Raw genomic sequence first — 27,279 nt, forward strand, 5'->3', positions numbered from 1 at the left:
TTCTCAAGCATTACTATAAGAAAACAATGAAAAATAAACATGAAAACGTTTTTTCAAATGAAAGGAAGAAGTAGCATTGAAACTTAAAACGAACAGAGATTATTACGCATATGAGGGGTTCTAAAAATGCTTTAGCATAAAGAGTGAGGTATTTAGGAGGAGATAAATACCTTGCTCTTTATGCTAAAGTATTTTTAGTAATTTAAACTATTTATTCTACGGCCTTTCTGATTCAGGGGTCATTCTTAAAGAATTGGGACAAAACTTACGATTTAGTGTAAAGAGCGAGGTATTAACGAGGGTACAAACCCCCTCGTATACATATTAAAAATATAAGGTTATGAAAGTTTGTTACGTAAGTTAATTGTTAAGTTACGTATATTTTTTACTAATAAAAACGTTCGTTAAATATTAAAAGTTCTAGTTGCCTTTTTAAGTAACCAGAAAATTGGAGGTCAACTAGGCCTCCTCTTTCACCCCTTATTTCTCAAAATCGTCTGATTAAAACTAAGAGAAAGCCATTTAGCAAAAAAAAAGAATTATTATACAAATTTCATTTTAATAATTTATGTGCGGAGAGCCAAAACCAAACATGCATTAATTCAAAAACGTTCAGAAATTAAATAAAAAAAAAAATAATTTTTTTAGCTGAAAGTAAGGAGCGACATTAAAACTTAAAACGAACAGAAATTACTCCGTATATGAAATGAGTTGTCCCCTCCGCAATCCCTCGCTCTTTACGCTAAAGTTTGACTCTTTGCCACAATTCTACTTTAAAAAAAAAAATAAAAGCTTTAGCGTAAAGAGCGAGGGATTGCGGAGGGGACAACTCATTTCATATACGGAGTAATTTCTGTTCGTTTTAAGTTTTAATGTCGCTCCTTACTTTCAGCTAAAAAAATTATTTTTTTTTTTATTTAATAGTAAGTTAAAGCAAAAGTTCAAGAACTATAATGCAGCAACGTTAATTCCGAATAGTAGGTTTAAGCAAACAAAAATATATAGTCTATTTTTGAAATATTTAGTTAGATTGTAACTAATGCCCCAGTTATACTGTAGTCACACGTATAAATAAAACAAGGCAAGGATTTTTTTTCTTTAGGTTACACCGGTACTACACAAGCAGAAAGTTACATTGTTGAAAAACTTGTTTCAACACTAATTTATCCCCAATTATTGTCAATTAACACTACGTCTCTGTCAAAATCATCATATTGATGTAGAAGCTCTTGTTCCAAACTTCAACCTTTACTTATTTAAAAAAAAATAAATCATGGGGTACTTGTTGAAATTCCTGACCACATTCAACTAGTTTGATTAATATGATCTGAGAAAAACCGGTTTATCCACTGCAAACGGAGATGATTAGTTTTGTTTCAGCGAGACAGCCTTCAATTTCGTTTATATTTTAGTTAGGTATTTAATATATATATTCTGTATTTTTGTTAGGTAAGGTATTTAATGTAATACGTTTTGTGTGGCCGGCTTTGCATAATTCTCTGCTGTAATTTCCATAATTTTGTTACTAAAGTATTATGTTTCCATCATATTTTAGTTTATTTCATTATGATTAGTCTGGATGTTTCTTGAGTGGGGTCAGGATATTTCACAAGCACCAATCATGGCTTAAATCTTTACTGATCGGTCAATTTATTTCACCCCTGAAAGTTGAATATTAGGCTACTCAACTTAAAAAAATTGCTGACGAGATACATTACTGGAGCTATGGTCACGCATAGTTTTATCAGCAAGTGTGGCCCAAGCATAAGAAGTCTATAACAACTGATCAGTTATGTAACAAATGAACCATTTTCTTTTTTTTTCAGTCGATCAATCTACTACAGTACATTCTTCGCTAACATACTGAGGACCGTTACTTGAAGTTTCCGAAAAGCTGTTCGCGGTATGAATTTAACACATGACAATTCGCCCACACGCCATACAATGCGACTAAAGTTCATTGACCCAATTCAGTCATAGTTTCACTTCACCGCGCTCCTATTTTTTATTTTAGTCACTTTATGTGAGAATGTTTAGTACCTATTCTTCAGTAAATTGAAAACAAATTCTTGTCTACAGAGTTATAATTTGCGGAGTGCCATGGTTACAGCGCCTAAATCAAACACAAGGCAATTGCCAATAAGAAACACTTTTTTCATGGTCGTTAATTTATTGGTTTTATTATGCTTTTTTGATATTTAAATAAATTTTTAATTCATCGTACACATATTGAGAACGAACAGCAAAACCTCATTCCTGCGTTTATAAAATTACTTAGGGAAAGAAAAAAAAAACTCTACTAGTTCTGCCGATCCAGCCTAGGGTCAAATATATTTTGTATAAGACAAGAGAAGTAACGAGGAAAGTTGTGGGCACTTACGTGCTATAGCGACCACACTTTGTTCTTGATCTGTAATGAAACCGGTTTTATGTGTCGAGCAGGAAATAATCAGCTTATCCTGAGCGAGATAAAATACTATGCAGGTATATTTTAATTAAATATTTAATATTTAGAAGTGGTCAGGTATTTAATATAATGCGTTCTGGACGGCCTACCTTCCACAATTCTCTACTGCATTTTCCATAATTTAGTTACTAAAGTAATATATTTTCGTCATATTTTGGTATATTCTATTAGGATCAACCCAACTCCCCTTCTTTGGTGTGGGTCGCTATAACACGTAAGTAGCTATATTTTATATAAAACAAGGCTAACGAGGAAATTTATGAAGACAATGAATAACATAGCGGTACAATCTATGTGGATATTTTTCTTTTGTATTTTGCTGATGACGGCTGTTGAACATATAGCCGAAATATTCGCAAAAATTGTACCACTGTGTATTCACTGCCTTCACAAATTTCCTCGTTATCTTCTCTCGTTTTGTATTATGGAAAGTCAGAGTGATCTTCGTCATTATATACAAATATATTTCATTTACCAATATCATGCATAATGGCAGTTATTTGTGGAAGAGCTAAGAGTAAAAATGGATGAGCTATAAAATAAAGTGGGAAATAATTGCATCATAATGAGGAGAAAGTCAGTTTTTATCGGTGACGTTGTTTCAAGGTTATTAAATCTACTCCCTAGCGTTGTAATAATCGAAAAAAGCAAATTTTCGTAGACAAAAAATGAAGACAATAACATATGCCGAAAACTTGTTACACGCAAAAAGAAAGAAAAAAAGAGAAAAGAAGCCCAAAGATCCTATTCAGCATTTTAGAGATAGAACAAGAAATCAATACGAAAGAAAACACTTACCCATCCCACCAATTACGTGCTTTGGCGATGTTAAACAAATTGAAAAATGGTGAAATGACTGGTCCACCAATGTCAAACGGGTTAAAAGCTAAAAGATAACAATAGAAATTTAATCTTAAAACGCATAAACTACTTGAAAAGTAAAATGCACCACCTACTTAGAGAGAGAGAGAGAGAAAGATGGGTTTATTAATATAAATAACAAAACAAAACAAGCAAATGGCCCGAAGCAAAGCTTGTTTGGGCTTACAACCCCAATACACATACAAATAAAACAATACGAAAAAGAAGAAAAAATAAAAAGAAAAGAAAAGAAAAGGAAAAGAAAAAAGAAAGAAAGAAGAAGAAAAAATCAATTACCCTGCATTTCAATCGAAACGGATTTACACTTCAAAAGAGACAAAACAAAAAGAAACCAAAACCACTTTACCAGTATCGCCAAAATCAAAACCAACATCTTGGCTCCACTTGAGGTCCACTCAACTATCAAAACCATAAATATTAAGGCAAAATAGCTTTAATTCCCGCCGAAATTCAAAAAAACTATCCATGTTTCTCAAAGTCGTAGGTAAACAATTCCATGCATGGGGTCCTAGATGCCGAATAGAAAATGGGTGGAATGAAATAAAAATCCATACAATATGAATTAAATCTTCACGGCTGGTTCTGTTCTAACTTTCAGTTAACTGGAGCAAGATCCTGGACAAAGTGAGAGAAATGCTGGGATGCATAGAGGTAGATAAAAGAATAGAGGCCAGAGTAAGTGTAGCTTCTATGTATTTCAGGGGGAACGGAATGACATTTCGGTGGGTACATGAATCCCTAAAGCATGGCATGCTATATGGCAATAAATGGGAAAATTTAAGGATCTCTTAGATCTAGGGAGAATGTGGGCCCTAGTCTTCCCCTCATGTACGTCTCTGGTATAAATAATCACACACAAGCCTAATTAAGCTTTGAAGGATAATCATCGATTCTTTAGGAGTCATCTATGCACGTTTTATTCAAAATTCCTAATTGTTACCAGACTGACTTTTTTATTATTATTAATTTTTTTTTTGTCCACAGATCGTTTAAATATGACCAAGGGACAGTGCTAGTACTGGTACATAGACAAGCTATTACTTACATATTTTGTCAAGAATAGTCACTTGACAAGAAGTATTAATAAAAAACAAGACATATGTCAATCTGGTCGAAAAGTGTTTACACAACCTTCGTAAACTTAGCACAAGAAACAGATTAGTGTGGTGAGTATTAGTCTAGTTACTAAAATTCAAGGCACACATATTCTGGTTGTGCTATGTCAGGCAGCCAAATTCTTTTTCTTGTCTCACCTGAAAAGCTGGGAATATCCCATTTGTCCCTCTTGTTGCGACCGATGAGCAGGGTTGAAACACGAGGGTACAAACCCTGGCATATGTTATGGTGCAAGAAAGTTCAATGCCTCTTATTTTCTGTGAAAGATGCTGAAGTCTGTCTGCCCAGCAGAGCATGTTCTAACGTGCTTGCAAAAATGAGAAGTTTCCGTTTGTGATAAATCCCTGCCAATAAAAACCACAAAGATGCGATTTTTGACGAGCAAACTTCGTTGATGATATTTCAAAGAGACCAATTTTAATTCCTAGCATAGTGTTCAAGTCAAAGTTCTAAATAAATGACATACACTACACGACCCAACATGTCTCCTACAACTGACAACATAATACTATATTTAGATTATACTAATTGTTAAACTGAAAGAGGTTCTAATTAACCATTCTATTTGACAATTTTACATTTCACCGTTAGTACCCTATCTCTGATACAAAAAAAACGAACTAGATAAAAATCGTCATTGGCAAACGAATTATTCAAGCAATTCAAAATCAAACTTTCTAAATACAAATTCTTCAAACAAAAGTAAAGATCAATACTAAAACCCAAAACCAGCAGAAACATAACCATATAATTAGTCAAATAGTTCGTGGTAACCAACCGTATGCAAGGAGCAACTCGGGCCAATAGTAACCAGCACCATAAAAAGAAATAATTTTATAAACAAATAATACCGAAAAAGAATTCATTTTTAATGCTGAATCCAAATATGAAAACATCATCAAGTTAAATGTTACCCATCCGAAGTTATGAGCCTGATCCCTTTGGAAGAAGTTTCAGGCTCATTCTGTAAAAATGAAGAATTTTTTTCCAGAAGACAGATCACGAATATGTGTGTTTGTTGTTTTTTACTCCCATGGGTGATAAATCACAGGTTCTAGAAGATCGCTAGAGGGGTCAGTAAATATGAAATTAAATCCTAGCGCCCTTTTTAAGTCACCAAAAAATTGTGCCAGAATTGTGTGTTTTTCTGATATTTTATCACAATACGATTTTACCCAAAGAGCATCAAATTAAAACCGACTGGGAATTCCAAGACAGCACAAAATTATATTCTATCATCCGTGAGTGCGCATCAGCTTTTGTGAAGAAGGGGCGGTGAGTTATTTTATAGCGATGGAGTAGATGCCATAAGGAATGTATTTCAATGTCCAAATAACCCTCATTGAGCTTCAAGATAAACATAGAATGAGTTTTTTTTAGGGGGGTAGGAATCTCTTTATTACGAGAAATGCTTATAGTCTGCACCTTCATTATTGGTTCAGGAAAGAAGATGGGGTTTAAGGCGCCCCTCCAATTACAGTGATTTTTTTCTATTTATCGTAAAATATTAAATTCACATACATGCCAGCACAGAGGTAAAAAAAAGTGAGGAGGGGCATCATGCCATTTCAGCGATCTAAATGGTAGTATTTTTCTGTTCCTATTTATAGAAAATGTTTTAATATAATGCAACATATCTATACAATGAATTAAAACATCTGAAAGCCCTATTAGAGAGGTCCTGATGGCTTTAGCCGCATATAAGATCAAAAGTCAGGCAAACTTTCCATGCACATCAACAATAAAACAACTCTCAGTCCATACCAACTTCTGTACAAGAAATTGTTATAAAAAACTTATTCAACAAAACTACTTTTCATTAAAAATTTGAATAAATATTCATATCTTGTACAAAACCTTAATTATGATCCAACATTTTTTATTTTTAATCAGAACAAGAGCTAAGAGCTCATATGGCACTTGTGACGAGGCTGGAAGAGCCAAGAGCTCATATGGTATGAGCTCTAGCGAAATTCTAAGAATCAATAGATTGATTTTAAAGGAAAATCAGAGGCTTAATGCCGGTTGCGATTTATAATCAGAGCTCTGAGTCACGAGGTTAAGTCGCCTCATTTTTTCTAATTGTTCCTCTCCCTTCAGTCCCCTAGATGGTGGAATCGGGGAAAATGACTTTATCAAGTCAACTTGTGCATCTCCCTGATATGCCTACCAATTTTCATCGTCCTAGCACGTCCAGAAGCACCAAACTCGCCACAGCACTGAACCCCACCCCCTAACTTCCCCAAAGAGAACGGATCCAGTTCAATTACTTTGATCACGTATCTTCAACATTTGCTTATCTACCCACCAAGTTCCGTCCCGATTTCTCAACTCTAAGCGTTTGCCAAGATTTCTGGTTTCCTCCTCCAACTCCCCCCAATCTCAACAGGTCTGGTTATTTAAAACAAGAGCTTTCAGGCATGAGTTCCTTCTAAATATCAAATTTCATAAAGATCTGGTCACCCGTACTTCAGTTAAAAACACCTCAATTTTTCTAATTTTTCCAGCTCCCCCAAAGAGACCTTTTTTTCCCTATTAAAGTAAGGATCCTATTAAAGTTGGAAACTAGCTGAATAACAAAATTCAATATTCAGTTACTTTTTCCGAACAAAATAAAACCATTTCAATGGAAACAAAATCTGTTTACTCGTTTTTTGACAATTGATTAAATAAAAAAAAACAAGTTTTTTTTTACTGAACGTAAGGAGCGACATTAAAACTTAAAACGAACAGAAATTACTTCGTATATGAAAGAGGCTGCACCCTCCTCAACGTCCCGCTCTTTACGCTAAAGCTTGACTCTTTCTCTCAATTCTTCTTTTTAAAACGGTAAAAAACTTTAGCGTAAAGAGCGGGGCGTTGATGAGGAAGCAGCCTCTTTCATATACGAAGTAATTTCTGTTCGTTTTAAGTTTTAATGTCGATCCTTACTTTCAGTTAAAAAAAACTTGTTTTTTTTTTATTTAATTTCTGAACGTTTTTGAATCAATGCATGTTTTGATTTTGGCTCTCCACAGAGGAATAATCAAAACAAAATTTGCATATTTTTTTTTTGGCTAAATGGCTTTCTCATAATTTTGATCGAATGATTTTGAAAAAGAGAGCGGGGGAGGATGCCTAGTTGCCCTCCGATTTTTTGGTTAATTAAAAAGGCAACTAGAACTTTTAATGTTTTACAAATATTTTTATTAGTAAAAGATTTACGTGACTTATAAATTAGCTTACGTAAAGAACTTTTGTATTCTCATGTTTTTATTACATATATGAGGGGGTTCGCCCCCTCGTCAGTACCTCACTCCTTTCACTAAATCTTAAATTTTGTCCCAATTCATTAAGAATGACCCCTGAATCACAAAAGCCGTAGAATAAATAGTTGAAATTACTAAAAATACTTTAGCGTAAAGAGCGAGGTATTAGAGGGAGGTGAGCCCCTCATATGGGTAATAATTTCTGTTTCTGTTTTAAGTTTTAATGCTGTTCCTTACTTCCAGCTGAAAAAAACTTTTTCATATTTATTTTTTAATTGTTTTTTTTTTAATGCTAGTAAATCCTGCTCTCCCTTCATGAAAATTTTCTTCTCCCATGACAAATTTTCGATGGAAAGCTCCCACCAACCAAAAAAATCCTCCTTAAAACGCCTGTACACTTCCCAATAACCATTACTATATGTAAGCACTGGTCAAAGTTTGTAACTTGTTGCCCCTCCCACGGGGACTGTGGGGGAGTAAGTCGTCCCCAAAGACATAGTTATAAGGTTTTCCGACTACGCTGAATAAAATGGCTATCTCAGAATTTTGATCCGTTGACTTTGGGAAAATAATTAGCGTGGGAGGGGGCCAAGGTGCCCTCCAATTTTTTTGGTCACTTAAAAAGGGCACTAGAACTTTTCATTTCAGTTAGAATGAGCCCTCTTGCAACATTCTAGAACAACTGGGTCGATACGATCACCCCTGGGGAAAAAACAACAACAAAAAAACAAATAAACACGCATCCGTGATCTGCCTTCTGGCAAAAAATGCAAAATTCCACATTTTTGTAGATAGGAGCTTGAAACTTTTACAGTAGGGTTCTCTGATACGCTGATTATGATGGTGTGATTTTTGTTAAGATTCTATGACTTTTAGGTGGTGTTTCCCCCTATTTTCCAAAATAACACAAATTTTCTCAGGCTCGTACCATTTGATGGGTAAGATTAAACTTGATGAAACTTATATATTTAAAATCAGCATTAAAATAAGATTCTTTTAATGTAGCTATTGGTATCAAAATTCCATTTTTTAGAGTTTAGTTAGAGTTCGTTACCACGAACTGTTTGATTGACATTGAGGAAGAAACACGAAACAAATATATATTCCATCCACAATATAATGAAAAGAGTACAGTTTTAATCCTTTACACTGAGTCTCACTATAAAAGCCATAGTAGCCATTGACAATTTATTAATAAACCTCCAACCATTAGCTACTAAAATAATCCCTTCGCAGGGGGTTCTTCACACCCCGGAAGTTGTTCATGTAAATACAATAGTAAGCGATGTTTACTTAAGTAACAATATACTATTGTCATATAACGGATGAAATTAAGATTATTCTTTGCACTCCCACTACAAGCTAGAGTAAGGCTTGTCTTATGTTCAGAAATTGCAGGTTGAGAAACGCTACTTAGAAATAAATTGTCCGACAAAATTTTTACCTGGGGAGGACGGCCGATCTCTCATTGGAGTTTCCAAAGGTCTGGAGCTAAGCGGCACTGTTCTCACTGAGCCATCTTCATTGGTTCCAAACATTGAGTCCACAGCAGAAGAAATTTGGTCACCGAGTCTGTCTAAGCTGCAAATGAATTTACAAAATCAAAACAACAAGTCAGACCAACGCTAGTGAATTGGAACCGAAACAAATCATGAAACATTTACCCATGTTACCCACAGCTTGGGTTCGACAAAACATTTACTGTGTTTGCGTTCTGCACGCCACTAAAAACTTTGCTACAAGCTCATCACAGTGGAAGTTTCAAAAATTAATTTGATTCATTAGGAATTATCACACTTTTAAATGCAAAAGTCATAGCTCTACCTTTTCTATACAGAGTAAATATGTAGACATAATTACAAAAACTGATGTTATGATAGACTGAGAAGAGCTAAACCTATAGGGATTGAATACTTAACAGTATTCAACCGTACTAGCACATAATCAGTAGGGTGATGCTTGGTCAAATAAAACAAAGTTCAATTCAAATTAGTTAAATAGTTCCTTAGACCATACTACCAATGTAGTTTCTATAAATGAAACTAGAAATACGTAATGTAGAAATAAGTTGCAACATATCAGCTTTTAATTTAGACAACTGACAAAATAATAAAGCCTGAACAATTTAATTTCCCACCCGGGAATGTTTATCAACAGATTTGATTCCCAAAACCACTAATTGTTCCACCAATAACACCCCAAGTTTATACGCAAACACAGTTCAAAATCATATGGAAGTGAAGCTGAATAAATTCAAAATTCACTGATCTGAAATAAAGGAAATAGTTCAAATATGAAGTTTTAACACAATTAAATAGTTTGTTTAACTCAATAAAATTGTACTACACGTAACACAGGCTCGTAGAATTACAGTTGATTAAAGTAAAAACGGACTAAAAGCCTTTAAATAAAACTAAAAGCTGAAAGTGTAAATAAAACTAAACCTTAATAATTTACAGAAAAAAAAAATAATAACATAAAATTCAAAGTGGGTGAGGAAGACCTAATATTTTTTTTTTTTATTAATATCAAATACGGTAAGCTTTCAAGCTTGTCGCAAAAGATTGATTTTAAAGGAAAATCAGAGGCTTGATGCAGGTAGGGATTTAAAAAAGAGCTCTGAGTCACGAGGTCCTTCTAAATATCAAAATTCATTAAAATCCGATCACCCACTCGTAAGTTATAAATACCTCATTTTTTCTAATTTTTCCTCTCCCTTAAGCCCCCCAGATGGTCAAATCGGTGAAAACAACTTTATCAAGTCAATTTGTGCAGCTCCCTGACATGCCTACCAATTTTCATCGTCCTAGCACGTTTTTTTACCAATTTTCATCGTCCCCCAAAGAGAGCGGATCCAGTAAGGTTACGTCAATCAGGTATCTACGACATTTGCAAATTCTATCCAAAAAGTTTCATCCCGATTCCTCCACTCTAAGCGTTTTTCAAGATTCCCGGTTTCCTACTCCAGGTCCCCCCCCCCCATATCAACCGATATGGTCGGAATTTGGAATATTAGCTCTGAGACGTGAGTTCCTTCTAAATATAAAATTTTATTAAGATCCGGTTGCCCGTTCTTAAGTTGAAAATACCTCAATTTTTCTAATTTTTCCAAACATCCCCCAGCTCCCCCAAAGAGAAAGGATCGGTTCCAATTAGGTCAGTCCTGTATCTATAACTTGTGCTTATTCTTCCCATCAAGTTTCATCTCGATCTCTCCACTCTAATAGTTTTCCAAGATTTCCAGTTTCCAAGATTTCTGTTTCCCTCCTCCAACCCCCATGTCCCCGGATCCGATTCAAATTGAAAATGGAGCATCTGAGACATAAGATCCTTCTATATATCAAGTTTCATTAAGATCTGATTACGCATTCCTAAGATAAAGATACTTCAATTTTCACATTTTCCAAGAATTCCGGTTTTCCCCTCCAATTTTCCCCAATGTCACTGGATCTGGTTGGGATTTAAAATGTGAGCTCTAAGGCACAAGATCCTTCTACATATCAAATTTCATTAAAACCTGATCACCCGTTCGCAAGTTACAAATACCTCGTTTTTTCTAATTTTTCCGAATTACCCCCCCCCCCAGCTCCACCAAAGAGAGCGTGATCCAGTCCAGTTATGTCAGTCACGTATCTTGGACTTATTCTTATTCTTCCCACCACGTTTGATCCTGATCTCTCCGCTTTAAGCGTTTTCCAAGATTTCTGGTCCCCCCAGCTACCCCCCGCCCCAATGACGCTGGATCCAGTCATGATTTAAAATAAGAGATCTGAGTTACGAGGTCCTTCTAAATATGAAATTTCATTAAGATCTGATCATTTCTTCGTAATTTAAAAATACCTCCTTTTTTCTAATTTTCCCGATTTAACAATCCCCTACTCCCCCTGCCCCAGATGGTCAAATCGGGGAAACGACAATTTCTTATTTAATGTGGTCTGGTTCCTGATCCGTCGTCCTAGCTTACCTGGAAGTGCCTAAACTAGCAAAACGGGGATAGACAGACCGACCGACAGAATTTGCGATCGGTATATGTCACTTGGTAGATACCAAGTGCTCTAAAATGGAAGATTGAGTTTTCTTTTAGTAGATTGTATTTCATACGTATTTTCCTGAAGAGATTGTGATGCTGATAGTATTAGCGAAGTCCGCTTCTTTAAACTCCTCAGATTAACCTGTTTGACATAGGAGAAACCCGGCAATTCTTCTAATCGCCAATCAAACAGTTCGTGGTAACGAACTGTAGTAAGGAGCGACCCGGCTCAATAGTAACCAAAACTCTAAAAAATGGAATTTTGATACCAATACCTACATCAAAAGAATCGCATTTTAATGCTGATTTTAAATATATAAGTTTCATCAAGTTTAGTCTTACCCATCAAAAGTTACGAGCCTGAGAAAATTTGCGTTATTTTAGAAAATAGGGGGAAACGCCCCCTAGAAGTCATAGAATCTTAACGAAAATCACACCATCAGATTCAGCGTATCAGAGAACCCTACTGTAGAAGTTTCAAGCTCCTATCTACAAAAATGTGGAATTTTGTATTTTTTGCCAGAAGGCAGATCACGGATGCGTGTTTATTTGTTTTTTTGTTTTTTTTTCTTTTTCCCAGGGGTGATCGTATTGAACCAGTTGTCCTAGAATGTTGCAAGAGGGCTCATTCTAACGGAAATGAAAAGTTCTAGTGCCCTTTTTAAGTGACCAAAAAAATTGGAGGGCACCTAGGCCCCCTCCCACGCTAATTATTTTACCAAAGTCAACGGATCAAAATTCTGAGATAGCCATTTTATTCAGCGTAGTCGAAAAACCTTATAACTATGTCTTTAGGGACGACTTACTCCCCCACAGTCCCCATGGGAGGGGCAACAAGTTACAAACTTTGACCAATGCTTACATATAGTAATGGTTATTGGGAAGTGTACAGGCGTTTTCAGGAGGATTTTTTTGGTTGGGGGAGGGGTTGAGAAGAGGGGGATATGCTGGGGGAACTTTCCATCGATAATTTGTCATGGGGGATGAAAATCTCCATGAAGGGAGCGCAGGATTTACTAGCATTATTTAAAAACACAATGAAAAAATAAATATGAAAAAGTACTTTCAGCTGGAAGTAAGGAACAGCATTAAAACTTAAAACAAACAGAAATTATTACCCATTTGAGGGGCTCACCTCCTCCTAATACCTCGCTCTTTACGTTAAAGTCTTTTTAGTAATTTCAACTATTTATTCTACGGCTTTTGTGATTCTGGGGTCATTCTTAATGAATTGGGACAAAATTTAAGCTTTAGTGTAAAGAGCGAGGAACTGACAAGGGGGCGAACCCCCTCATATATGTAATAAGAATATGAGAATACAAAACTTCTTTACGTAAGCTAATTTATAAGTTACGTAAATCTCTTACTAATAAAAATATTCGTAAAAAATTAAAAGTTCTAGTTGCCTTTTTAATTAACCAAAAAAATCGGAGGGCAAGTAGGCTTCCTCCCCCGCTCTTTTTTTCTCAAAATCAGATCAAAATTATGAGAAAGCCATTTAGCCAAAAAAAAAAAAAAAAAAATGCAAATTTCGTTTTAATTATTCCTCTGCGGAGAGCCAAAATCAAAACATGCATTGATTCAAAAACGTTCAGAAATTAAATAAAAAAAAACAAGTTTTTTTAACTGAAAGTAAGGAGCGACATCAAAACTTAAAAAGAACAGAAATTATTTCGTATATGAAAGGGGCTGCTTCCTCATCAACGCCCCAGTCTTTACGCTAAAGTTTTTTACTGTTTTAAAAAGAAGAATTGATAGACAGAGTCAAACTTTAGCGTAAAGAGCGGGGCGTTGATGAGGAAGCAGCCTCTTTCATATACGAAGTAATTTCTGTTCGTTTTAAGTTTTAATGTCGCTCCTTACTTTCAGTTAAAAAAACTTGTTTTTTTTTATTTAATTTCTACAAAGAGTAAAGTGACTGGTCTACCAGGTAGCAAATTTATGACTTGCTTTTTTTCTGGTATTTTTTTTTTCATTTCATTAACATTTATCATTCCAAATTCGAGCAAAGGTTGTCCAAAATATTTTAACTTCCATAATGAGGCCAATCATGACCTCGGGAAAATGAGTTTTATGAAATGTTTTGGTATCGTGCGAAATGAGGAGAGTTGCGAAACTTAAGAACATTTGCGACGAAGCCATGTGGGTGGGATACTGAGTTTTGACTCCACTCTGGGCGTTATATATCTGATAAAAAAAGAAGCAAGTTTCGATACTGTAACTGGTACTGGCTAAAAGATACATTCCACAGATGGACAAAAAAAAAGTTGGTAAAAATTGGTAAAAAAAAAAAACTCATCAAGGTAAATTCCAGGTTTTCAAGCTGTTAAGTAATAAGTGGTATAATTGTATTTTAACCGAAGTATCACATATATATCTCCATATTTGTGAACTGGTAAAAAAAAAACTCATCAAGGTAAATTCCAGGTTTTCAAGCTGTTAAGTAATGAGTGGTATAATTGTATTTTAACCGAAGTATCACATATATATCTCCATATTTGTGAACTGGGAATGCATATAAAATACCACTTGGCTTCAGGATAAATTTACCTTTGTATCATATCTTTAAATTGTAAAAATATCAATTGGAAACACACCCAAGAAGTGAAGTTAGATAACAAAACATGATGATAAAATAATACTTTAGAAACAAAACCTAACCCCCCTTCCCTAATGTGCGAATATATAGCCCAAATTATACAAGTTCTATGTATTGTCTCATCCGTCACTGTTTTTATGGCACTTGGTATTAACCAAGTGACATATAGCAGTCGCCAATTCTGTCGGTCTGTCGGTCCCGGTTTTGCTACTTTAGGCACTTCCAGGTAAGCTAGGACGATGAAATTTGGCAAGCGTATCAGGGACCGGACCAGATTAAATTAGAAATAGTCGTTTTCCCGATTTGACCATCTGGGGGGGAGTGGGGGCCCGGTTAATTCGCAAGAAATAGAAAAAATGAAGTATTTTTAACTTATCAGCGGGTGATTGGATCTTAATGAAATATGATATTTGGAATGATATTGTGTCTCAGAGCTCTTATTTTAAATCCCGACCGGATCTGATGACATTGGGGGGAGTTGGAGGGGGGAAACCTAAAGTCCCGGTTTTGCTACTTTAGGCACTTCCAGGTAGGCTAGGACGATGAAATTTGGCAAGCGTATCAGGGACCGGACCAGATTAAATTAGAAATAGTCGTTTTCCCGATTTGACCATCTGGGGGGGAAGTAGGGGCCGGTTAATTCGGAAAAAAATAGAAAAAATGAAGTATTTTTAACTTATGAGCGGGTGATTGGATCTTAATGAAATTTGATATTTGGAATGATATTGTGTCTCAGAGCTCTTATTTTAAATCCCGACTGGGTCTGATGACATTGGGGGGAGTTGGAGGGGGGAAACCTAAAATCTTGGAAAACACTTAGAGTAGAGGGATCGGGATGAAACTTGATGGGAAAAATAAGCGCAAGTCCCAGATACATGATTGACATAATTGGAACTGATTTTCTCTCTTTGGGGTAGTTGGGGGGGGGGAGTAATTCTTAAAAATTTGAAAAATGAGGTATTTTCAACTTACGAACGGGTGATCGGATCTCAATGAAATTTGATGTTTAGAAGGATATCGTGTCTTAGAGCTCTTATTTTAAATCCCGACCAGATCTGGTGATGGGGGCAGGGAGTTGGGAGTGGAAACCTAAAACTTGGAAAACACTTAAGAGTGGAGGGATCGGGATGAAACATGGTGGGAAAAATAAACACAAGTCCTAGATAGATGATTGACATAAACGGAACGGATCCGCTCTCTTTTGGGTAGTTGGGGGGAGGGGGGTTTCTGAAAAAAAAATGAGGTATTTTTAACTTACGAACGGGTGATCGGATCTCAATGAAATTTGATATTTAGAAGGATATCGTGGCTCAGAGCTCTTATTTTAAACCCGACCGGATCTGGTGACATTGGGGGGGGGGAGTTGGGAGGGAGAAACCTAAAAATTGGAAAACACCTCCAACGAGTGGAGGGATCGGGATGAAACTTGGTGGAAAAAAACACGAGTCCTAGATACATGATTGACATAACCAGAATGGATCCGCTCTTTTTGGGGTATTTGGGGGGGGGGGGGTTAATTCTGAAAAATTAGAAAAAATGAGGTATTTTTAACTTACGAACGGGTGATTGGATCTCCATGAAATTTGATTTTTAGAAGGATATCGTGTCTCAAAGCTCTTATTTTAAATCCTGACCGGATCTGGTGACATTGGGGGAAGTTTGGGGTGGGGAGACCTAAAATGATGGGAAACGCTTAGATTGGAGGGATTGGGATGAAACTTGGTTGGAAAAATAAGCAGAAGTCTTGCATACGTGATTTACATAATTGGAACGGATCTGCTCAATTGCGGGGGGGGGGGGGGGTAATTCTGAAAAATAAGAAAAATGACGTATTTTTAACTTACGAAGGAGTGATCGAATCTTCATGAAATTTCATATTTAGAAGGACCTCGTAACTCCGATATCTTATTTTAAATCTCAACCAGATCAAACGTAATTGGGGGGGGGGCAGTTGGGGGAACCGGAAATCTTAGAAAATACTTAAAGCGGTAAGATCAGGATGAAACTGGATGGGAAGAATAGAAACCTGTCTAAGATACGTGACTGACATAACTGGACCGGATCTGCTCTCTTTGGTGGAATTGGGGGGGGGGGTAATTTTGAAAATTGAGGTATGTGTAACTTACGAAAGGGTGACCAGATCTTAATGAAATTTGATATTTAGAAGGATCTTGTGCTTTGAAGTTCTAATTTCAAATTCCGACCAGATCCTGTGACATTCGGGGGAGTTGGAGGGGGGAACCGGAATTCTTGGAAAACATGAAAATTGGAGTATTTATATCTTACGAATAGATGATCGGATCGTAATGAAATTTGATTTTTAGAAGGAATTCATGTCTCAGAGCTCTTATTTTAAATCCCGACCAGATCTTTTGACATTGTGGGGATTTGGAGGGGGAAATCTTGGAAAAACACTTGGAGTGTAGGAATCGGGATGAAGCTTGGTGGATAGAATAAACAAATGTCCTTGATACGTGATTGACAGAATCGTACTGGATTCGCTCTCTTTGGGGGAGTTGGGGGGAGGGGTTCAGTGATTTGGCGAGTTCGGTGCTTCTGGACGTGCTAGGGCGATGAAAATTGGTAGGCGTGTCAGAGAGCTGCACAATTTGACTTGATAAAGTCGTTTTCCCAGATTCGACCATCTGGGGGGCAAAAGGGAGAGGAAAAATTAGAAAAAATTAGGTATTTATAACTTACGAGTGGGTGATCGGATCTTAATGAATTTTGATATTTAGAAGGACCTCGTGACTCAGAGCTCCCTACCTGCATCAAGCCTCTGATTTTCCTTTAAAATCAATCTTTTGCGACAAGCTTCAAAGCTTACCGTATTTGATATTAATAAAAAAAAAAATATTAGGTCTTCCTCACCCACTTTGAATGTTATGTTATTATTTTTTATTTTATTTTTCTGTAAATTATTAAGATTTAGTTTTATTTACACTTTCAGCTTTTAGTTTTATTTAAAGGCTTTTAGTCCGTTTTTACTTTAATCAACTGTAATTCTACGAGCCTGTGTTACGTGTAATACAATTTTATTGAGTTAAACAAACTTTAAATCGTGACTCAGAGCTCTTATTTTAAATCTTGACCGGCATTAAGCCTCTTATTTTCCGTTTTAAATCAATCTATTGATTCATAGAATTTTGTTAGAGCTCATACCATATGATCTCTTGGCTCTTAGCTCTTCTCGCCTCGTCACAAGTGCCATATGAGCTCTTAGCTCTTGTTGTATTTATAAAACTGGTTTTCTGAGATATAGCAAATCGAATTATGGCTTGATGCCCGCAACTACTTGATTTTAAATAAAGCTAGTCTAAGCGTAATCATTGAATGTAAATAATTTCTTAGACCACACTGCTTTTCCATTTACAAAAAAAATTAAGCAAAGAAAAAACGTGTTTTAGTTTCGACAAAGCAATGAACAAAAATAAAATATAAAAACTACACTTTAACTAAAAGAATAAAATACTCCGAATGTTTCGGCCTCACGTCCGAGAGCCTTTCTCAAAGGAAAAAAAAAATTACAACCGACAATTTAAGACTTTTTACGACATTACAAAAAAAAACACGACAACTAAAACACAATATATATATATATATATATATATATACAATAAAATAAATAAGAACAGCTCACACTATAAAGAAAAACTCCCATCACTGATGATAATAACTTTAGAACAAAACCAAAGCAAATGTTTATAATGAAACAATGGGTTCCTTTCCTCTGCAACAATCGGTCTATAAATGAGAATCTATTAAAAATGAAAATTATATTTACATGAACAAAATTTTTCTTTGCTTAATATTTTCGTAATTATTGAATGTGTTTCAAATACCCGACAAGTACCATTTATTCTCCGTCACATCTGTAGCTGAAGGTTTTTTCTCAGTGATCCAGAACTTGGGCAATCATTTAAGTTTCTTTGTTAGGTCTTTAACTCCATGTTTTGTCACCTGCACTTGTTTTTACAAGGTGCCAGATGTGATCCTCCAAATCTCATTCACGTAACAAGTCATTCTCGCTACAGTGCACCTGGACTCCCAATTTCTGATATCAGGTGGGTAGGAATTGGGGGGACATCCAGCATCGCGAGCACAAATTATTCTGAGAGCTACTAACTACAGCTAGGCATGTATTGATTTTTTTCCGTTGAGTGGCAGCCCCAGATGTGCTAAACGCATAGGCAACTGGTTAGACCATTCGAGATACTAACACATTTGCTATCACGACTCGAGATGGCAAATGTGTTAGCTACGTGACACTGGCACGGAATCACGAGCTGGCACGGTTTATTTCGATATACATTTCATTATTTATAAGAATTACGAAATTTAATGACAATTATAAATGATAATCGGCAGTTAAATATAATCCCTGAATTAATCTCATTTACCGTCATGCGTTTAAACATGTTGACACAGTGAAGCAGGAGCAAATGTCACACATTGTCACAATGAAAAAAAGCGATGAGATAAAATGAAAGAAATAAGATAATGCCTTTTTTATTTCGGTTTTCAGGTGACCCACGAGACGTCCCCCCACATTGTTGGTTGGTCATGTGTGTACAAACGTTGAAGAATATCAATTGAAGACATGCGAATAAAATACTAAAATTGCTAAAAAAAAAAAGTTAACCCGTTTGTTTATGTTTTTATATTACAATGAATTGTTTATAAAACTCAGTTTCTCCCCCCCCCCCCCTCCAAAAAAAGAAATAAGTATAATCTAAATGACCTGAATAATTCGAAAAGCTTCTTGAAGGTGACTACCAATTTAAGTATTAACGTTTAGGAAAACAACACAACCCGAAGTTGCATAACCATCAGCTATGTAGGTTGCCATAATTTTTTCTAGTCACGCCGCCGAACCAGTTCCTATTCCTTTGTCCAAGCTTCAGCGTGAATTCAGGCGAAAGGTGAAATTTGTTTATCAACCAGAATAATCAAGATGAAAGGGAAAGACATCACTTAGGTGATTGCGCAAACCACACAATAACTTTACGGTAAAAACCACGGAATAAATGTAAAGTTTACAGTGTCTTTTTCTATGTTTTAATATGGGTGTTCTTTGTGGTTTTCAAGTCAGCTGGTAGCTTAAACCCCCATAAAAACTCTACATTAGTTTTTTTTTTTAGATATATTTCCTTTAATACAAGAATGTTCGATGGATTTTCACGTCATTTGATTGTCATTCTTTGTGAGAAGTACTCCTGATTAATCAGCGATTTTACCCCTAATTTGCCTTCATTTGAATGAAGGTTACATTCATAACGGATAAAAATTGCCCGTAAACCCAAAACGTTGAAACAAAAAAAAATATAACTTGAAAATTCATTATTTCGGCCTTTCAGAACGACCTAAACCGAAAATGTTTTGGGGAATGTGTATTAGAGCAGAAATCACATAAAAAAGTACACCGTTAGATTCTCTATTGAATGTGTTTGCCAAACATGATATTCCCTGCAGCACAATTTCGAACCAGCCATCTCCTCCCCTCTAATGAGGCCAGACGTTGTCCAACACTATATGGTAAAATCTTTTCTGAACCTAATACTAAAAGAAAGATTTCTTAAACCACTGGACTGAGAAATGTTCTATTTGTTAGGTTTTTAGTGGTAAAGTTCCAGTAGGGGGGCTTCTTGCTCTCATGGAAAGTAGCTGAACCAAGCGAATGAGACTTTCAGAAATGAATCAAGAGCCTAAGTAATTAGGCGGGAAGGGCTTTCAAGTAAGAAAAAAGTAGCATCATTCGATTCCCGAATCAAAACCCTTTCCAAATATGATGGTCACTACCACTACCGTTACAACAGTGCCCCATCTATTGTGCCATCTATAATCGTCTAATTGTACCAGATTTAGCCCTAAATAATGTTTTTGGCTTTTGGTTTTAATGATTGAATCATAGTGTGTCTCTTCCTTAACTGGCATTCTATCCTTTAACATCTCTAACATCACTACATTGTGAAATAACGAACAGTTGAATAAATATTAAACCCAGATGAAATTAAATAATTAACAAACCCAAATGAAAATAGAAGGGACCAAGAAAATCTGGTGGTAGATGATAAAAGTAAGAATTCCTATTATTATAGTATTTTCTTGTAGTTTTGCATATACCTTATGGCTATATCTGGCCCCATTAACGGGGGAGGGGGGTGTTTCTAGGACATTATATTATATTAGTGACCATTATATTAGGAAGGTGTTAATTGGAGAATCGAACAGTATAACTCTTTTGTTATTGTAGCATTTCCTTCTGAAGAACCAATAGGCCAGATTAGAATGTCACTATGCCAATTGCATCTCATCCCTCCTCCATAGTGCCTGGATTTAACCAGTGGCGTAAGTTTGTCAGAATCGAGATGGGAGATTGGAGCCAACTTCCCCAAGACAAGTTAAAATGATAGTGAAAAATGATGCATATAGTACCATAAAAGTAAATGCATACTAAAGAAAAACTGGTCTTTTTCCTTGGATACTTGAATTATGTAGGGTTATCTTAGTTTTGGTAAGTTTTTTGAAGACGGCAAATTTCAGCTAGGGGGACGGCAAGCTGGGGCCTGTGGGCAGTTGCCCCCCTGTCCTACAGAGTACTGCACCCCTGGATTTAACATGGGGTTATGCAAAAGTCTAAAAGTACCTCTCTTTTGAAGGAAACATCTTAATAATAATTATAATAAAAAAAGCACCATTAATTCTTATTTCATCTTCTTTGCAAATATTATGGTCGTATTTCTGGCAATGCAACCCAACCCACTCTGATGGTACCCTGTATAGCCCTTGGATGAAAAAAAAGACTCATTTCGAAAAACTCGACCGAGTCCGTTGATTTTGAATTAAAATCACGTACTTAATGGCATCAAGCCATGGCTAATTGTAGAAAAAGGCAAGAAAGATAGTCGGAGTTAGTGAAAGGCAAATCTGGCATACGCCCTTATTAGGACTGTATAAAAATGATGTAATTTCATTTGTTGATAGATAAGTCTATCTATCATCTGCCCATACGTAATTCTTAGGGCAGAACTAAGGTAGATAGTCAAAGAACTAAAGGATGAAAGATTGGATTGATCTTGGGTTGACGCGTGACGGACAATGTCCACTGACTTGTATACAAAATATGGGACTGAATTTGCTTGGACTTACAGGCGAACAAGTGAAACCTAAGCCGAATAAGCTTGGCCGCTTGTAATCTACAGGTGGAATACCGTGTCATAGGATTGACACATGGCCAATAAGTTCCCTGGACTCGCAGGCGACTGATGAAATCCATAGTTTTCCAAACGTTTGGTTAAATGACACGGGTAAACGGCGGGGGTAAGTATGCCTCTCTTATTGGACAAATACTTATGTATTAGCTTTTAGAAAAGCACACCCGCCTAGAGTCTCAGGCAGGTTGACCAAGAATTTAAAATTGACACAGGACCATTAGATTGCTTAGACTGAGAGGCAACATGGGCGTAGCTTCAACGCATTTATTGGGGGGGAGCAAGAGGGATTCACATCCAAATAGTCAAGGGACATGGACTATATAATAATTTTATTCTCCAAATTATCAGGAGTAACTCAATCACAGACGAAGACAACAAAGATAGGTAAATGTTTAGTTTCGTCACAAGTGCTCTGAACTTGAAACTCTGCTGCGAAGCAGCACAGTTTCAAGTTTAGAGCACATAGAAATGCTAATTCTAAAATCGCATCCCTTTCTGGTTGACCTCCTTCCTCCTCCATGGACGAAACTAAAAATGCGTAAAGTGGGCTTGCTTACAGATAACATTACCTATACAGCGAAGCGTATTTGTCCATGAGCCCTGCGGGCAGCGGGTTGAGGTCTGTATTCTATACTTATTTAATAAAACTCGTTTGAGGTTTTTTTTTTAATTTTATCACTCTTTGTTGAATAACTATAGAATACAGACCTCGCCCCCCGGGGCTCAGGGACTAATAGGCTTCATTCTATAGGTAATATTACCTGTAAGCAAGTCCAATTTACGCATTTTTAGTCACGTCGGAGGGGGATTTCGGAGAGCTAAAAATGGATGCCCTTCTTTAATAATGACAAAGAAAGAATATGCGATCATCAGGATCTTGCCTTATGCAGTAATACGCCTTAGACAGCTTGTGACGAAACTAAACATTTACCGAAAGATATATTCCAGACTGTGGAAAAACCCGTTTTTCACAGCTGTTTTCCCCGTTTTCCCCCTAGTATGCAAGTATATACCTTGAATTATACATATGCAATGACTTTTCGATTAATTTGACAAACTGTTAAATAGACTTGAAGAAAAGAGTGACTTACGGAGTATTCCGTGCATATATAGTCTAAAACTCAGGGTACGTATTTGCGCATAAAGGGTGGGGTAAAGATAATTTCAGACGAAAATGAATGTTATGCTATATTTGGATTCAGGATGGAATTCTGATTCTATAGATATATTTATTTCTTATTTATCCGATTAGTGAGTTAATTGGAAAATTTGGCCTTGATTTTTCGTTGCTAGTGCAAAAAATTCTTACAACAACTTAAAAATTCTGAAATACTAAGGTTACTTGTATATTTTCAAAAAGGCGCTTCACTTTACTTTATCCCCACTCCCAATTTGGTAAATATAGACCTATAGCCCAAATTATATAAGCCTATGCTTGCGTTTTTTCTGTTTCTTGTTTTTTCAACGTTGCTCCTCTGCCATAAACTCTAGGCTAGGCCTATTTGAAGAGAGGATATATTGAAAATTGAAAAGAGAGATTGAAAATATATTTTCCTATTCTCTATTTGGTAAAATTCTAGCTTAGCTACTTTTCACTATCTTGAAAGAGGGTTAGGTTATGAAAATAAAACTTTCAGTAGTGAAACCAGGGCCAAAAACATAACATAATAACCCTCTTCTTATTTTTAAGTCTTGTAATTTTGCCTACTTGACAGGTCTATACCTTTTGAGATTTGAAAAAAAAAAATGACCTTATCACTTTCTTTTTCTGTAGTTTTAATTCTTAAAATGCAATTCCTTTTATTTGGGCAGAATTTTGAGCCATATCAACAGTTTTTTTTTTCTAAATTTAGAAAATATATTTGCAGATCCTTGAAACTTCATAAATTAGGACTGAGCATACTTGTGAAGCTGAAAATAGTTTTCTTGTAGGCCTACTTCATTTAAGCAGAAGATCTGTTATGCAAGGTTTCACTTTCATAATAGAAAGCTTTTTAAATGTCATCAAAAGTCACTTCCCTCTATAGGGAGAATGAGTGGAGGTAGGTAGGCCTACTTCAAGATGCCTTCCCAAGACTTTCTTTAGTCTGTAGATCCAACCATGAGTTTCATTTCCGTAACCAAACCCCTTTCCAAGGTAGTAAGTAGTAGCTAAACTAAGATTTTACCCTCTATTTTGTCGATGTTGAATTTTTGCCGTTAATCTATTTGTCTGAAGAAACGGTAGAAACCTAGAGTTGGAATTGTTGAGATGGAAACATGATGAGAAAGAAATTCTTGCTTCATATGTGCAGAATAATTGCTGCTAATACATTTTGAATGCAATGTCTGGTGAATATATGGCTGTTCATGTTATTGACTTACCAATAGTGAATATACTGCTCGATCCCTTTTCTTAAATTCAAATTTAAGCACTTTTTGACCTAGCCTAACCTAAACTAACCTTATTATAAATAATTTTGGCACTGAGGAAATGTAGTATTATTTTGTCAAATTTGTCGTTTTTTAGAGCTTAGTGCTTAAATTTGAATTTACGATAGAGGCGATTATTATATTCGTAGAGCATAAAAAGGGCATCAAGTGGTATGCTCACTTTATTGATAAGTCATTAATGTGAACAGTCAAATACTTACCCGATGTTTACCCCCAACACCTTAATGTGCAAATATACAGCCCAAATTATATAGGCTAATTTCTTATGTTTACCTTTTTCTTAATTTCGCCAGGATTGATTTCAATTTATGGGTAGAAACAAGGTGACAAATGGTAAAATTCAAAGAAAATATATAATTTGAGCAATAAATTGCACAATAGGGGGGGGGGGGGGGTAAAGAGCTGCTTGTCTAAATTTGCTCATTGTGTATCGCCTGTTAATTTATCATCAAAAGTTGGTTCAGAATAAAAAGAAAATACCTTGTAGAAAATTGATCCCAAAACCTAGGGTGCAAGTTTCGCACACCCCTAGGATAACTATCATCACAGAATACGGCACTGAAGCCTATCAACAATAGCAATGAAAGAAGCTTCATCTTTCTTACTCAACTTCACTTTCAATACTGAATATGACACGGAAGCATGAGAGCGAGCATGCCCTTCTGGCGCTTAGAAACCGCTAATGACGCTGGCTAGGGAAATCCTCTTCAGGTTGTTGAAAAAAAGCTTTAATGATGATCAAAGATAATAATTTATGAAACTGTACTTTTTATTTTTTTCAGCTCCGTTCTGTAAAAAAAATCAAATCCTGGCTATCAATTGATACAAAATTATATTAATTTTATTATCAGCTACTGGGATCTCGGAGCGCGACCCACCCATTTTAAAACATAATTTGAGTTTTACTAAAATTAATAAAAAAAACCTGAGGGAAGTATGGAGCGAAGTTGAAACTTAAAATATTACTTCGCAGTCTATCTACCATATATCAATAAAACTAGTACAAATAAACCAACTAGTTACATTTCCCTATGTTTTTAGGATTATAGAAAACTAGCGCTTTACTGAAAACTCAAAAGTCAAGAATATCAATTTAGGAGTAAAAAAGTTTACGCAGCTTGACAACAACAAACTAATTTATAAAGCTTTTCCCAGTCTTACACCAGCTTTGATATCAGTAACTTTTAGTGTGCAATTAAAATTATATTAAAACATAAGCAAAAAAATGATAATCTCAAAGTCATTGAACAGCATACAGAAATATTGGATTGATTCATCAGGTAATATTTTTTGATCCCACCAGCTATAATACCAATAGTGAGCAGTGGCGTCGGTGAGGGGAGAGGGGCAGAAACCCCCTAAAAATAAGTGAAAAAAATACAATTTATTAAGTAGCTTCAAAACTGTTTAAAAGTTTCTTTTTAATAGTCAAATTTGCTTTTTACTTTGATTATATATTTTGTAATTAATAATAATCCATGCTCGTTTTTAACACAAGGAAAACGAGAAAAACAGGGGTCCATTACACCTCATAATATGTCAGATTTCAATATTTTTCCAAATATACTGCCTTTGAAACCTTATCATCAAGTAAAAATATAAACCAAGTTATTGGTAAAATTGAAAAAAGATTTTAAACTTCCTGTTTTGCCGCATTTGATCAGGTCCATTTTTTCCCCTAATATCTAAGGTGTTTTTACTTCGTAAAATTTATCCGTTCAATATTAGATCCTCATATTTTACAACTTCGAAAAGTGGAAATGAAACTAGTGATGGCTCAATCTATTCTGGAAGGCACATAGGGGTTAAACCTGAAAGTACTAGTCCCTCACGAAGTAATTACATGCACCCGCGCAATACTATAGCGCACCTGTAACGGTAGAGTACACCTATATCATAGAGAATGTTTTCTTCCATATGCATGTGTCTCTTACGTAATAGGGAATGTTTGCCTTGGTTGTTATGTAATAGGGTACATTATAGTTTTTTTAGTATTACAAACATTCAGGGGCCCCACAAAATCAGGACTTTCGAGATTTCTGCGTAATAGGGCTCGGATGTTACACAATAGGGTTTGTTAGAGTCGGCTAGTCAAGCGGGAAAGCCATGGTTTTTAAAAATGATCATCATCCAATATTTTCAGGTGAGGGTGACGTAATCGTCACCTCAAAGAAGGGGCACTTCGTGACTCTCGTGCGGAGGTTGGAGAGGTTGCTGAGGTTAGACAACATTTTGTCGAAACCTTGTTGAATTCGCCTTCTGTTCATAATCAAAATAAAAAAAAAGTCGGTGAAAATGAACACTTAGTCTTACGTTCACTACATAAAGATCATTCCAGGATTATTCCTGAGGCTGATAAAGGCAATACTGTTGTTGTATTGGATTCAGATGATTACGACAAGAAAAGTCATAGAAATTTTAAACGATTCTAACACAAATGACCAATAAGCTACTATAAAATTTGTCAAGGAAGTCCAAAAAGAACTTTCTTATCTAACGAAAAAGATGAAACCACAGATCAAATGTAAAAAAAGGTTTTAACTACGTGGGTTCACGTCTCTTCGCTTTTATGGTCTTTCTAAAATTCATAAGCCATCCACTTCGACCCATTGTTTCCTCATTTAATTCTCCTACAGGAAAAATAGGAAAATCCTTATCAGTTGTATTTTGCCCGCTAATTTAGGCTCAAAAATCCTATGTTAAAAATTCGGTCGATTTCGTTTCCAAGTTAAAGCAAGTTTCTGTTAAACGAAACACAACAATGGCCAGTTCTAACCCGTCTATGCCAGAAAAATGTACACTTTCGAATCAGATACTTCTTTCACTTACAGTCCTTTCTAAGAGAACTTCTTTTTACTTCCGCTATTGAGGCATTTCTTATAGATTGAAATATGGGCTTTCAATGGGCTATCCCTTTCACCAATTGAGGCTAATATCTTCATAGAACCTTAAAGAAAAGGGTATTTTGCTAAGTTTTTGTAACCCGGAATTCGGGGTGGGTTTTAAAGACGGTATTTTTATTTTTCGGAGCGTGGTGACAAATCTTTGGAGTCTTTAAACTTAATCAGGAGTTAGAGGTAGAAAGGCGTCTTCCTTTCTTAAATGTCCTGGTTCATGTAAATGATACTCGCTTCGAGATTTGAGTCTATAGAAAACCCACAAATAGTGACTGTAACTTAAGTTATTCCTCTAGTTATTCTCCTGCTGTGAAAAGAGGAGTGGTAACTTTTCTAGTTGACATAGCATTGCAAGTTTGTTCTCCATGTTTCCTGAATTCTGAGCTTGGCCAC

The 27,279-nt window shown here is 35.8% G+C and overlaps 1 protein-coding gene across 1 annotated transcript in view; it reads right to left on the bottom strand.

Annotated features, from left to right (window-relative positions):
- LOC136034724 (transforming growth factor-beta-induced protein ig-h3-like) overlaps window positions 1-24,660 on the bottom strand; it is a 62,771-nt gene extending 38,111 nt beyond the window's left edge. The window contains exons 1-3 of the mRNA XM_065716090.1: window positions 24,470-24,660; window positions 9,158-9,294; window positions 3,266-3,353 (exon numbers count right to left, since the gene is read on the bottom strand). Coding sequence (XP_065572162.1) covers window positions 3,266-3,353; window positions 9,158-9,294; window positions 24,470-24,585 — 341 coding nt within the window. The 5' untranslated portion in view covers window positions 24,586-24,660. The remainder of the gene's footprint in view (window positions 1-3,265; window positions 3,354-9,157; window positions 9,295-24,469) is intronic.
- Window positions 24,661-27,279: the final 2,619 nt, after the last annotated feature.

The sequence above is a fragment of the Artemia franciscana genome, chromosome 13 (assembly GCF_032884065.1).
Source record: "Artemia franciscana chromosome 13, ASM3288406v1, whole genome shotgun sequence".
NCBI lineage: Eukaryota > Metazoa > Arthropoda > Branchiopoda > Anostraca > Artemiidae > Artemia > Artemia franciscana.